Raw genomic sequence first — 12,899 nt, forward strand, 5'->3', positions numbered from 1 at the left:
TCAGTTCAATCAGAGCCCTGCAAAAAAAAAAAAAAACAGGTCAATCTGCAATTAACCCCACCAGGTCTTACATAGTTGAACCAGTACTATACTTGTACATTTTCATGAAGACAAACAAAGCCATCTGCATTCTTTAAAGGTTTTTTTTCATGTCAAAAGCTTTGAATGTCATGAAAATAATTATCTGTTTTACATAAACCTCAGTCGTCAACCTCTGCTTTGCTTTTCGAGGAAGTTCCATGATTCAATCCTCCTTCATTCAACCGTCTATATCAGTTATTATTTAAGCAAATTGCAGTAGTGCCACCTAATATATTTTGCTTCAAAGAAAACYTATTTCAGCTGGATCCGCTTCAGGAAGAGTCCTAATGATCTCTGTGAGGCTGCAGAGAGTTGCAGCTGAAGCATCAGGAGGGTAGAGGTGGCGTTGTGTGTGTAATCTGTGCGTTGTCATAATGACGATCCTATTAGCTCTCATAATGAAAGGWTTCAGCTCTCACACCTGCTGTCTATGCTGGTCCGACTCCCCAGAGATCCTCCCCCACTTCCTCCTCTGTGTCCATCGCTGCAAAATGACGCGGCTGCTGCCGTCGCCTTGCTATTCAACATGTTTATACATACAGAGCCTTGCGAAAGTAYTCACACCCTCACATTTTGTCACATGTATTTTTATTTATTTATTTATTTCAAACAGGTTTTTAAAAATAAAGACAACAAGTAGCCAATAGGACAAGAGAAATGTGGCGTACATAACCAAGAACAAAAATTATTTACTTATCACTATTTTTCTGTTTAAAAAGGAATAGGAAGAAGGTATTTATTTATCTCAATTTCATGAAATATTTCACTTACCGACTCAATAATTGTCAAAAATTCATATATTAAAAACATGATTTGGTATTAATTTGCCTGTTCGATTTACTGTGCTAAAGAACCTACAAAAAAGCTATATTACATAAAACAGAATGAATACAAACTGACCTATAATAATATTAATAGTAATAATGACAATTGTAAATAACAACCGGACATGATTACCAACTCCTTGCCAATGTGCACCATAAAATATATGTCATAATCTGAGTTCTCTAACAGACAAAATAAAATAAAATAAAATAACCCAATGAAGATAACAATGATAGTTAAATAACAATATATATATGTTTTTGTTTTTTTTTCAAATTTCATACCAAAAATTGTGGCATGCTGACTTATTCTACCATTTTTACTCTGATACCCCTAAGTAAAATCCAGTGTGACCAACTGACTTCTGGAGTCACTAAGTCAGTATAAAACGTCCTGCCGTGTGTAATTTAATTTCAGTGAGCTGTAATCCATCTGTTCTGAGAAGGCTTTAGAGATTTGTCAGAGAACATTAGTGACCAATCAGCAGYATSAGGACCAAGGAACAAACCAGACAGGTAAAGATAAACGTGTTTTAAAGGGTTGCTAGGTTACAGAATAATGTCATAAACCCCAGACGGGAACTGAAACGGTAACTTTGGAGGAGCTGCAGAGATCAACAGCTCARGACAGATAATTTTTGAAAAGACAGCTTTCATCATGCAATCTGGCCTTCCTGGAAAAGTGTAAATAAGTATAAAAACATGTAATTTGCAAGCAGACASAGCAAATGTGTGGAGGAAAATTAACACARCACATCAACCTGAACGCAGCATTCACCATGAAGCACATTAATTGATTTAAAACAGGGRCAATATGCAAAAGACATTAATAAAAGATGTACAGTTAGTTTATATCTGTAGYTCCTKACTATGCGAGTTAATAAAACAGTTTTAAGCAGTCWTAAAAGTTCATTGAAAGTTCCCATATACCGTATATACAATYACTGTACTGTCATAAAATTACAGCAATGTAAACAGTACTATGCCAAACGTCTGCTCTGGAAGATTTCTAATAACACTTGACWTTACAAGGAGAGTCCYTCAGGTCAGGGGAAAGTTTAAGACTTCCTGGGACTTTGTTCCATCCTCTAACGCCTTTGAATGAGAAAACTGTCTGCAAATGCGGAGCTYCGTTTGGGTTTTCTGTAGTCATTACTGTTGGAGGAGCTCCTGGTTGTGAACTCAGAGCAGAACTRCAAAAGGTATTTCAATGCTGAAACAGCGGTGTTACTAATCATTTTAAAATAAGACGCACTTTAGAAGAACGCATATTCATTAAACACAGAAAACCTATTCACAAAACTTACTAGAGGCTGTGGTGGAAGTTCACTTTTTGACCCTGACCAAGTATGTGGAAATATTACAGGGTATCTATACTAGATTCTCACCGGTTTAGTCATTTTTGCCACATTTTCCTTTTCTGTGTTGTTAAATCTTGCCATCCTTTTGTTGGTTGTTAGTTACAACCATTTATGACAGCAGAGTTGTTGGACTCCACCTCCAGCTGTCAGTCAGGATGCACATAGTGATTAACGAGAGGCGGATGACGTGATCCTGATTTCATCCTGTAACTCTCCAAAGGGTTAAAGACTAGAGAAGACACCTCTAACTTCACACTGAGGATCGCTTATCTAGATTTCAGGCTTTGCWCTGCAAGCCGGCTGATGACACGGCGCATATCTGCCTGAGGATCTTGCCTCTGGGTTTTAGTCAYCAGGGATGTAGCTTTAGTTCAGGATGCAGTTACCTGTCTGAGTTTGCAGAGAAGCTCAGTAGTCGTGACAAGTTGAAATCCGACGTCCTAAAATAAGTGACAGTGAAGTGTTTCGAAGCTGCAGGATTTTAGTTTACAGTGAGGCGAACAGAAAACGATGGCGGAAAACCTTCGCAGTCGCCAGCATCATCCGATGGTGACAAAGACACACTGGAGGAATCCCAGCAGTGTAAGTCATTTTATTTTGAAAACACTGCAAATCTTCAACAGAAGTTAACAGAATGAAAATTAAGTCCAAAGCCATTCACTTTATGCTAAATCTACTTTTTTTTGTGTGTGTGTGTGTGTGAAAAATTTTAAAGTTCTCTTACGTTTTAGTGAAAAGCCAGGAATCGTGCAAAAGCTCTGAGCTTTTCTGCTCCTAATCTCTGGTTACAGCCAGAATTGTTTACTTTCAGGGTTTGTGGCAGACTATTGTTTGCACATGGTGGAGGACTTTACTCAAACTCACACAAAGCTAAGACATGATTGCTCTGTACACAGAGTATCTGTGTCGGGTTTTGCGGGTCGTAGCGTTCAGCCATCTCTTAACTACAGCGGGTCGGATTGGTGCTGCTCATTCTCAGCTGTTTCAGGAATGTTTTGCATGTAAATCACAATAATACTACAAGGCGTTGCAAGGGAGAGTTGTTCAGATGATTTGCATGGAGCGTGTGTAGGGTGAGGCAATTACAAGTAGAACAAAAGAACATTTTTTGCAAAAAGGTAAAATGTTTGGACGATGTGAAAAGCAATTACAGCTATAAATACTAATCAGGTGATTTCAGAAGGCAGTAAAACTAACTATTTTGTTTTTATGCCACAATTTTTTGGTATACATCACTTTGTATTGGTCTGTCATACATAATCCTGAAAGAAACACTACTTGAGATTTAAAGGCAATTGGATGAACTGGATTTTATTCYAGGGTGTCAGAATAAAATCCTCAGAGGTTTATTTGCTAAAAATGTTTTGGAAAACCAAAATCATTTTCTTACTTCCTTTTTTCAATCATGTGCTTTCTGTTGATTTGTCACATAAAATCCCAACATGTTGAATTTTRTTGTTGTTTGGATAGTAACAATACGTTTACAAGGTACTGCATTCACCTAATACTTAAACCTTAAAATAGTCTGTTGCAGAAAACTAAAAGGTATTAATACCGTCTGCCTATTTGCTAAAATACACAGATTTGACCAATTCCTTGTATTTAGAAGTTTATTTGCTAAAAATGTTTTGAAAACAAATATTTTCTTCCTTCTTTTTTCTTTTTAATCGTGCTTTCTGTTGATTTGTCACATAAAATCCCAAAATGAAGAATTTTGTTGTAGTTTGTTGCAGAAAACTGAAAGGTATTACCGTCTGTATTTGCTAAAATACTGCAGAACTGATGTTCGGTCCTACATGGTTACCAAGTAAAAAGCCAGGCTCTCAAGAGCCAGTTAAGCTTCTTTTAAAGTAAACATTGACGCCTGTCAGATGAACTCAGACATGTCATCTCCTCTCCTCAGACCACAGATTTATTTGAAATGATTGAAAAGATGCAGGTAAGATGATGCACAGATCTGTGCATTTCCGTCTCGCCTCACTAAGCTGAAAACTCTAACCAGTCTCTTTCTAATTCTGCTGCATCTCTTCCTGACGATGACACTCCTTATCTTTTTCTGTTTGTTGTTTTTGTTACTGAATTGAATCTTGAGTCTTGCTGGTTTCACACCAGCTGCTTTTCCTCAGCGTCTCCACCAACGTTCTGGTTGAGACATTGGCTGACAGAGCTGTAAGCTTATTATCTCACTTCAARCACTATCTTCTGGTTTTCTGAAGCTTTTGGAAGGATGTTTTAATAAGTCATGAAATCCCACACATAAGAGGCTAAACAGTTCTATGATGGAGCTCATCAAAAGGCGCAGCATTTCTGTGTGTTTGCAGTTTATGCTCCMGTGATGGCGTATTCACATTAGTCATCATTTTCAAAAATATCAAAACCACTGCAGACAAGAAAGCTTCCAGAAGCTTTCACATATTTCATGTCTTGCAGTTGCTTTTTGTGCAAACAAATATATGTCTTTTGATGGAAACAGAGCTGCATAATATATATTTACCTTAATAAAGTCTAGCCTTGTCATGACTGCAACTCCATTTCTCCATTTCTGCATTATCTCTCCCCGTTCTCTWCCTCACACATACCTGAGTGAGAATGGCTGTGAAGTATTTCCACCCAACTTTGCATTTTTGTAAGCCTCCAGGATCTAATTCCCACACTTCTGSAGTTTGTTTACTACTTTGCTTCCACTCCCCACCCTATGCTGTCCTCTAGTCTTTCAGTATCCCTTCCCCGTCTATGAAATGTATCTGTTTCAGTTTTTTTCCATCTGTCCCTCTTTGACGCTGCTTTGCTTTCTGCCTCACGTCTCCTGGGAGAAGTCTGCTGTTATATAACGAGTTTGATCCTTTTCTCCCAGTTTGTTGCGTTTTATTTTTAGACTATGATTATTACACTGCTCTGTGAACATTGTTTTTTTTTTGTGTGTGTGTTTGTACTGGGCCGTTTTTTGTGTGTGTGATTTTCTTCTTTTATTGTCTTCTACCTACCTGTGACAGGGCAACAGGATGGATGAGCAGAGATGCGCCTTTCCTCCACCTCTGAAGGTACAACTTCGCTTTTACAGGCTCTTTATTTTTAATAATATGTAACCCAGACTGAAATATCTGTGTAACATTGTAGTACTGCTGAATTGTTCAATGAATGATTTGAACAAAACTTTGAATGGATTCTTTCATAAAGGGATTAATAATAGAAAATAAGAAAGATTAGATTACAGCTATATCACTACGCTGTCGGTGTATATGTAGAATATATTTTTATTTTATTTATTTGAATTTTTTTCAGACTGAAGAGGATTACATTCCATACCCAAGTGTTCATGAGGTGGGAACAACTCATTTTCTATTTACAACAGGGGAAACATTTGATCGCCTGCTGATTCTATGTGTTTCTCTTACAAAGAAATGAAGTTTCAAATTTTTAGTGCTTACTCCATGTTTATTAAAGAAAGACAGTCGCAGAAAAGCAAGAAAAAATACATTACGTAATAATCAAAAAGTTAAGAAAATGTGTATTTAATCTTTTAGTAGAACATTGCTTAGTATTTGGTTGAGAAGTAAATATGTATTTATTTATTATAATTTATTGTCTGGTTTCAGTTTTTTTTTTTTTTACCAGGTACTTCTTGCAGATTCTCCTCTCATAGCCTTTTGGTCTTGGCCAAGGGTACAGAGAGGTAGAAAAGAAAGATATTGATTTTGTGAACTGGTGCGCATTATACCGTGACAAATAATGATCACTGATCAGGAGTGATTAGCTCATTAATCTGGAGGTTAAATGGCCGTGTACCAAATCTGAGGAAGCCGGAATTAAGGTTGGGTTTTAGATGATCAAATATTTTTCACTTAATACCATCTAGTGCATTTTTCACCTTCTTCATGGATTTTCTTTCTCCACATTTAAAAGAAACGAGAGAAAAAAGCTGCAAGAATCAAATTGCTCTCTCTCTCTCTGTCTCTCTGTCTCTCTCTCTCTCTCTCTCTGTCTCTCTGTCTCTCTCTCTCTCTCTCTCTGTCTCTCTCTCTCTCTCTCTCTGTCTCTCTGTCTCTCTCTCTCTCTCTCTCTGTCTCTCTCTCTCTCTCTCAAGTTTTTGCAGTGCTGATTGTTCACCCATATTTTGAACAGGTGTTGGGAAGAAAAAGCCCCTTTCCTCTCATCCTGCTGCCACAGTTTGGTGGTTACTGGATTGAGGGAACCAACCATGAGCTGAGTGAAGCTGGGGACCCGGAGCAGCACCGACCGCCGTCACCCAGCAGCCGCACTAAACTGGAATGTAACACAACGGCCACACTGTACAGGAAACACTTCCTGGGCAAGGTGAGCTGCATAACACGCAAATTATATTTACAATTCCAATGCAGCCTCTTCTCTTTTGATCTGAACTTTATCAAAAATGATGAAAAACATTTAGATCGCTGTAGGAAAGCCAGACCTTGCATTTGCAAKCTGCGTCCTCAATGCATGGAAGTCATGCAGTCACTGACTGACAACAGGTGTCATTTTTGTCATAAAAACACAAACAAAACCTTTCTGAGCKTAGTATTTATTTCTTTATATGGAGAGAAGATCCCCGGAGTCCGGTACTTCTTTGCTCCATCCTCAGACTGACAGCTGTTTCTTTCTTTACTGGTTGCCGTTACATCACTGGCTTCTCCTGAGGAAGGAAACATTTGCTGCTCTACTTAAACTTAAAACGTCCTGCCTGCACTGTTGCTCTTGATCCTTTTCTTGAAAGCAGTAAGAGTATGAGCATCATTTCGCTTTGGAAAAACAGACCAAAACAGACATTAAGCTTCTTTATTTAATGTTTTATATGCAACTACTTTTTAGTGGTTTGATTTTGTTTCATTGTTGTTTTAGTATGTTGTGTTTCTTGATTGCTAAATGGGACTTTGGTTCTACTTATGAAGATTTTTGGCATTTATAGAAATCATTAACTATATCAAATATAACAATAGTTTTATTCTAGATTATACAGAACACAGAAAAACAATCTTATATAAACTACTTCTACAAACTTAAGGAAATGTTATGTTTGGTTTTTTTTGTGCATCCGACGCTTACATCTTGTTGGTTCTTGAATAAATACATTTGTACTATATTTACATTCAGAGCTGTCCAAACTTAAAGTTTAAACTTTATTGTTGAATATTGCAGTAATATTTGTTGAAACATCTTCTTCATCCTTCTTTTTCTTTTTTTTATAATCTCACAACTTTCAGTGAAATTCAGGCCAGTTTATGTAAAATATATCTCTTTCCTGTGGAGCGTAAATGAAAGACATTTGGAATAAAAGCAGCGTTCAAGCAGTCTTTTCAAAATGTAAAACTGCAGTAATGATTGCGATTCAATATTTAGGGCACCTCAGTTTAAATTGAACAATAAAATAATAGAGATAGCATGGTTTTTAGTTTCCTCTGCTCTATTTTGGCGTCTCTAAAAGATTGAATGCAAAGTATTAAGTACAGATTGTATTTATCACGGATTAGAGAAGCACAATCTCATGTCGGCCTCCTAATCTCAAGTTACTTCACACAGAGGGCTTCATCAACAATGCTCCAAATGTCACACAAGGACAGGAACACATAAATGTAAAAGATGTCACGTAACAAGTCCAGCCTTTGTGTGCGTAGCAAATGAACTGAGCCATTTACAAATAGGAAGATGCTGAAAAAACGGCACTAAGGCCATAAAAGTTYGAGGGTGTTCCTGTTTACTTGTGAGATTCTGTGTTTTATGTTCGTGCGCTTCAGTGAGAAGATTCAGCTGTTTGAAACAGAGACTCGCCAACTGACCTCCACTTCTGGTTTTAGGAGGATGTTTTGTATTGATCAGAGTATTACTTTAGGAAACATAAAGGAGTTGGCTTTACAGAGTGACAAAAGAGCCACAGTTTAATATATAAATCAGTCATTAAATGTTTTTASACGTAATTGATACAAAATGTAAAAAAAAAAAATTAATACACAGATTGCTAATGATTTAAATGGTCAGTGATGAGATAAAAAAATAAATATTTGAAATTTATTAATTAAAGGTTATAGTTTTGGAAAAAATGAAGAGACYTCCTGGTTTTTCCASCAAATATTGATTTCTGAACTCTTCCTGCGTTAAAACATCAGTATTATTGTTGAATATGAACTTGTTTTATTTRCATTATTTCAGGTCTGAAAGAGCTGCATCTTTTTTGTTATTTTGACTTTTTTTCATTTTCTGCAAATAAATACTACATTAGTTCATAGCATAAAAGAACAATGTTCATTTTACTCAAACGTATAGATATAAAGAGTCAAATTTTAAATAATCTCTTACTTTTCCCCAGAGCTGTATATAAGAGCATATACTTTAGTATTTAATTATTTGTGCTGTGAAGTTAAACGGTCACTGCATCAAATAGACTCTAATGTTTAACTGGTAAACCTGCACAACCACTCAGAGTCAGATGAGTTTTATTATTAAGAGCAGAAGAAGTCGAGCCCTTTACTGAGATGTTTCAGGCTGGAAGATAACATGAATTTATTATGCRTTACATTGTGCAGTGAATTATTCTACAGGCTTAAAGGGAAACGATTATTAAGTAAAATAATTAAATATGTTTTCAGTGAATAAGCATCCATTTTTGGTTGTGAAATACCTGCTTTAATGTGTAGTTTATAAATAATYTGTTGGTTTTYATCTTTTAATGATTTAAGTACTTAATTGGGGAACATTTAAACCTCCAAAGTTAGTTGGTAGTGATTAAATAAACCTGGTGCTTAATATTCTTAAAGTCTTTCTTCTGTGTGTAAAGTCTTAGCTGAAAGTGTAAACAGGTTAAAATATAATGTGCTTACTCACTAATTTGCATTTGCAGGTTCTTCCACTGATAATTTCATCATTTTTCCACCCAGGCTGTAAATGTGCTCAGGTGTTAATCTGAGYCGGAGCGGGAGATAAAGCTTGTGCAATTAAACTTGGATGTATCTTAAGATGTTTTCCAAATCTGTATTAGAGATGTTAACAAATGTCTCTGTGTTTGTCTGATGGAAGTACTGCAGCAAAAGGACAYAWGCATTGATTATCTGGGTTTGTTTTTGATGAATACTAATGGCGCTGYGCTAACTCTGTGCCCTCAGGAGCACTTTAATTACTATTCACTGGACAGTTCCCTCGGACATCTGGTGTTCTCCATAAAATATGATGAGATTGGTGACCAGGAACATCTCCGCCTCATGCTCAGGTAACACTCAGTATGTATRTGTGTGTGCAGCCTGTGTGATTCTCAGCTTTACAAAGAACTATTGTACAGGCTTGAAGGGAAAAGTTCACCACTTTCAGCAGCTGAAGAGCTTCAGCAAATGCGGCGTAATAATTTTCCATCCCCAGTGTGGTGGTCATGTGTGACTGGATGGACGCGTCGTCCTGCTGTTATCRCAGCAGCCATAAAGCTAAAGAGARTGTCAACAGAGCTGTCACTTCCAACGCCRGAGTAACAGATGGACTATTTAGGCCAGCGAGTGGGGGTGATAGAWGRAGGGWCAGAAGGCAAAGAGAGGGGAAGTTTGACGATTGGTTTTTGTTCTGTGGCATCTGATGGATGAATTATTGCTTTATAACTTCAACAGAACCAAGCTGAAAACCTACCAAGATGTGATCCCCATTTCCTGCCTAACAGAGTTTCCCAACGTGGTCCAAATGGCCAAGGTGAGCAGAGATGCGTTTCTGTGAACAGTCACCGATCAGTCGTCTCATCCTGACTTTTTCTTTGTTTTGAACATTTAAACCCAAGCTCGTCTGTGAGGAAGTCAACGTGGACCGCTTTTACCCTGTCCTCTACCCAAAAGTAAGTTGGCACCACTAGTTTTACATTTGTCTCGCTCAATAATTTAGTTTTTCAATAGTTTGACAAGCAGTAGTGGGCATTGTGGCAGTGTCAAGGAGAAGTATATATACTGGTTTAACTATTCTACAAGCCTCAGTGTATTTTATTTGTATGCCACAAGATACACCAAGAAGAAGAAGAACCCGTTAGCAGTTCCTCTGGTCAGACAAAACCAAGTTTGGACATTTTGGTTTTCTTGCAAAGTTCCATCTATAGCAGAAATAAAACACTGCACATCAGCCTTGACACATTTTCATAGTGAAACATGGTAGTGGCAGCATCATGCTGTGGAGATGCTAGTGTTAAGCAGGGGCAGAAATGCTGGTCAGAGTTGATAGRAGGAGGGATGGAGCTAAAAACCGRACAAAATAGGAAGAAAACCCRTYAGAGGCTGAGATTTGACTTAAAAACTTCTCACAGACCCAACCTGGTGAAGGTTGAGCCACTTTGATTATTATTTCCAGCAGATTCAGTTTCTAGACATCCAACGYTGACAGAGTCACAATCTAAAGAGCCTCCAGCTGTAATTACAAATCCATAAATCTACTCCATAAGTCTGAATAAAATGCATAAAACTCTTTCCAACTTTTTGTTTCTAAAATAATTAAGAYATCCATATCACTTCATCACCAATTTATTCTTTTACCTCCGAATTTTTTAAAACCAAACTACTGAGACAAATTATTCAGAACTGGCTGACTAAAAACTCAACATATCAACTAAAATAAGTCTCTCACTGAATTTGTTGAATGAAATTTTGCAGTCCGTTTGCATACCTGCACGAAAAGAACCAATAGGAAAGTGAAGCTCAATTGGTTGCAATTGATCAGCCGTTATCAAGAAAATGATTGACAAATAATATCTTTTGTGTGTTTTTCTTTAGGCTTCAAGACTCATCGTCACATTTGATGAACATGTGATCAGCAACAACTTCAAGTTCGGGGTCATCTACCAACGGTTCGGACAGGTGAGTGACAGACCAGGTGAGCTGCAGGAATGCCTGGAATTCGTGTTCCTCCCGTGAACAATGAGCATGCATATTCAATGCAATTTCTTATTTTCCTGAAGGAAGCTGATTATGCTCAGTCCGTCTTGTAGTAATTATGTCTTTCTGTCAAAGCCAGYCATTGYTGCTGCCTCCAGCTCACCCTCTCATTTTGTGAGCCAATCAGTTCCTTTGTGTCAGGGAGCAGAGCTGGAAGGACGAAAGAGCAACTCAAAGCTATTCCAAGAAAAGCTGCAGGTTCTGATAGGCACGTGTTGATAAGACCTCAAAGTAGGCGCTTTTAATTTTAACAAAGACTCTGGGGTTCGGGCGACTTTCAGGAACTTAGAAGATTATAAACAAAGGCAGCTTCTTCCTTCTTTAGTCTGCCTGTTTTAAGGTAATAACTCCTCTTCTCACTATCAGTTGATAATCACAGTTTAAGCTAAGAGGATTGTAACCACAAGCTCCCTCATCTCTGAAGGTTCTGTCTAATTTGGCTGCCATATTGAAGTTATCACAGCACAATATGCGCATCTTTATTTTTTGTGCTTGTGCCATAACGGCTGCTCTGCCAAACAAATGTTCTCTGCTGCTCCTTCTGCTTGATATTATTAAACTAGACTTGGAAAGTACTRTTGGAATTCATTCACCTTTTCGAAAAATTATTTTTCACTTTAAAACCATAAACTCTAAGGTATTTTCTTAGAATTGCAATTCCAAGAATCGAAAAAAGCTGTAGGATTTTTTTTTAGAAGTAAAACCTATAAATTTGTTGTTTGCATTTATATTTATCCACATTAGCTTTCATAAACTTAGATAATGTGCATCCAGATTACCTTTAGAACTTCCTAGCTGTACAATAAATCCCTCAGAAGGTTCTTGTAGAGAACAAAAGTGAAATAAATTGCATTAAAATCAACAAGAAACACATCAGAAAGGTCAGTAAGGTCARGGATTACAAGATTTSAACATCTCTCAGTCAGTTGTTCATTGGTTTACATGCAAAACCTCATGTGTGAGCCCTGTTCCCTCATTTTATGAGATGTTTTTTCTTAAGGATCTGCAGAAAAGATCAGAGCATATTTAAATGCTAGAATGGCCCAGTTAAAGTCCAGACCTAAATGCATTTTAACACCTGCGAATAGACTTTCCGCTGCTGCAATCGCAGCTAAAATTTATTCTGCAACGTGGGAGAGCTGAATGCAAATGCATGCCATGTTTTATAGATTTTTGTTCAACTTCACAATTATGCAGCGGCGGGTAGAGTACCCAAAACATTTTTATTCAAGTAAGAGTGGCACTACTACTATGTTTATGTTTGCAAGAATTTTCATTTTTCTGTTTGCTTCCCTGGATTCAGACGTCAGAAGAGGAGCTGTTTGGCAACAGCGAAGAAAGTCCTGCCTTTGTAGAGTTCCTGGAGTTTCTGGGAGAAAAGATTGAGCTACATAATTTTAAAGGGTAAGAGCCAAACAATAGTTGTCAAGGCTCTAAACGAACTCCACCATACTCCTATTTGCATCCCATCATGCACGCTGCAGGAGTAAACGGTCACGCTTTCTGCAGTGATGGTGGAATATCCTGTTAGACATGCTTGTGTTTACTTGCAGYTTCCGCGGAGGGTTAGACGTGACTCATGGGCAGACTGGCACCGAATCCGTCTACTGCAACTACCGCAACAAAGAGGTCATGTTCCATGTGTCCACAAAGCTGCCTTACACAGAGGGGGACACGCAGCAGGTAATGCAACACCATGGGACACTGACACACCTTTCGAGATTCATATC

General features: G+C 37.6%; 1 protein-coding gene across 13 annotated transcripts in view; it reads left to right on the top strand.

Moving 5' to 3' along the window:
* Positions 1–12,899, top strand: part of rap1gapa (RAP1 GTPase activating protein a) — a 43,015-nt gene that overhangs the window by 19,059 nt on the left and 11,057 nt on the right. For 7 of the 13 annotated variants that reach the window (XM_017305861.1, XM_017305863.1, XM_017305862.1 and 4 more), the window contains exons 1-10: positions 4,173–4,205; positions 5,260–5,307; positions 5,549–5,587; positions 6,389–6,580; positions 9,379–9,482; positions 9,868–9,946; positions 10,032–10,085; positions 11,008–11,091; positions 12,473–12,573; positions 12,723–12,852. In XM_017305861.1, the coding sequence (XP_017161350.1) occupies positions 4,188–4,205; positions 5,260–5,307; positions 5,549–5,587; positions 6,389–6,580; positions 9,379–9,482; positions 9,868–9,946; positions 10,032–10,085; positions 11,008–11,091; positions 12,473–12,573; positions 12,723–12,852 (849 nt within the window). In that variant the 5' untranslated portion in view covers positions 4,173–4,187. Of the gene's footprint in view, positions 1–4,169; positions 4,206–5,259; positions 5,308–5,548; positions 5,588–6,388; positions 6,581–9,378; positions 9,483–9,867; positions 9,947–10,031; positions 10,086–11,007; positions 11,092–12,472; positions 12,574–12,722; positions 12,853–12,899 lie in introns of those variants that run through there. The other 6 variants (XM_017305867.1, XM_017305865.1, XM_017305866.1 and 3 more) reach the window with 2 other exon arrangements.

The sequence above is a fragment of the Poecilia reticulata genome, linkage group LG7 (assembly GCF_000633615.1).
Source record: "Poecilia reticulata strain Guanapo linkage group LG7, Guppy_female_1.0+MT, whole genome shotgun sequence".
Taxonomy (NCBI): domain Eukaryota; kingdom Metazoa; phylum Chordata; class Actinopteri; order Cyprinodontiformes; family Poeciliidae; genus Poecilia; species Poecilia reticulata.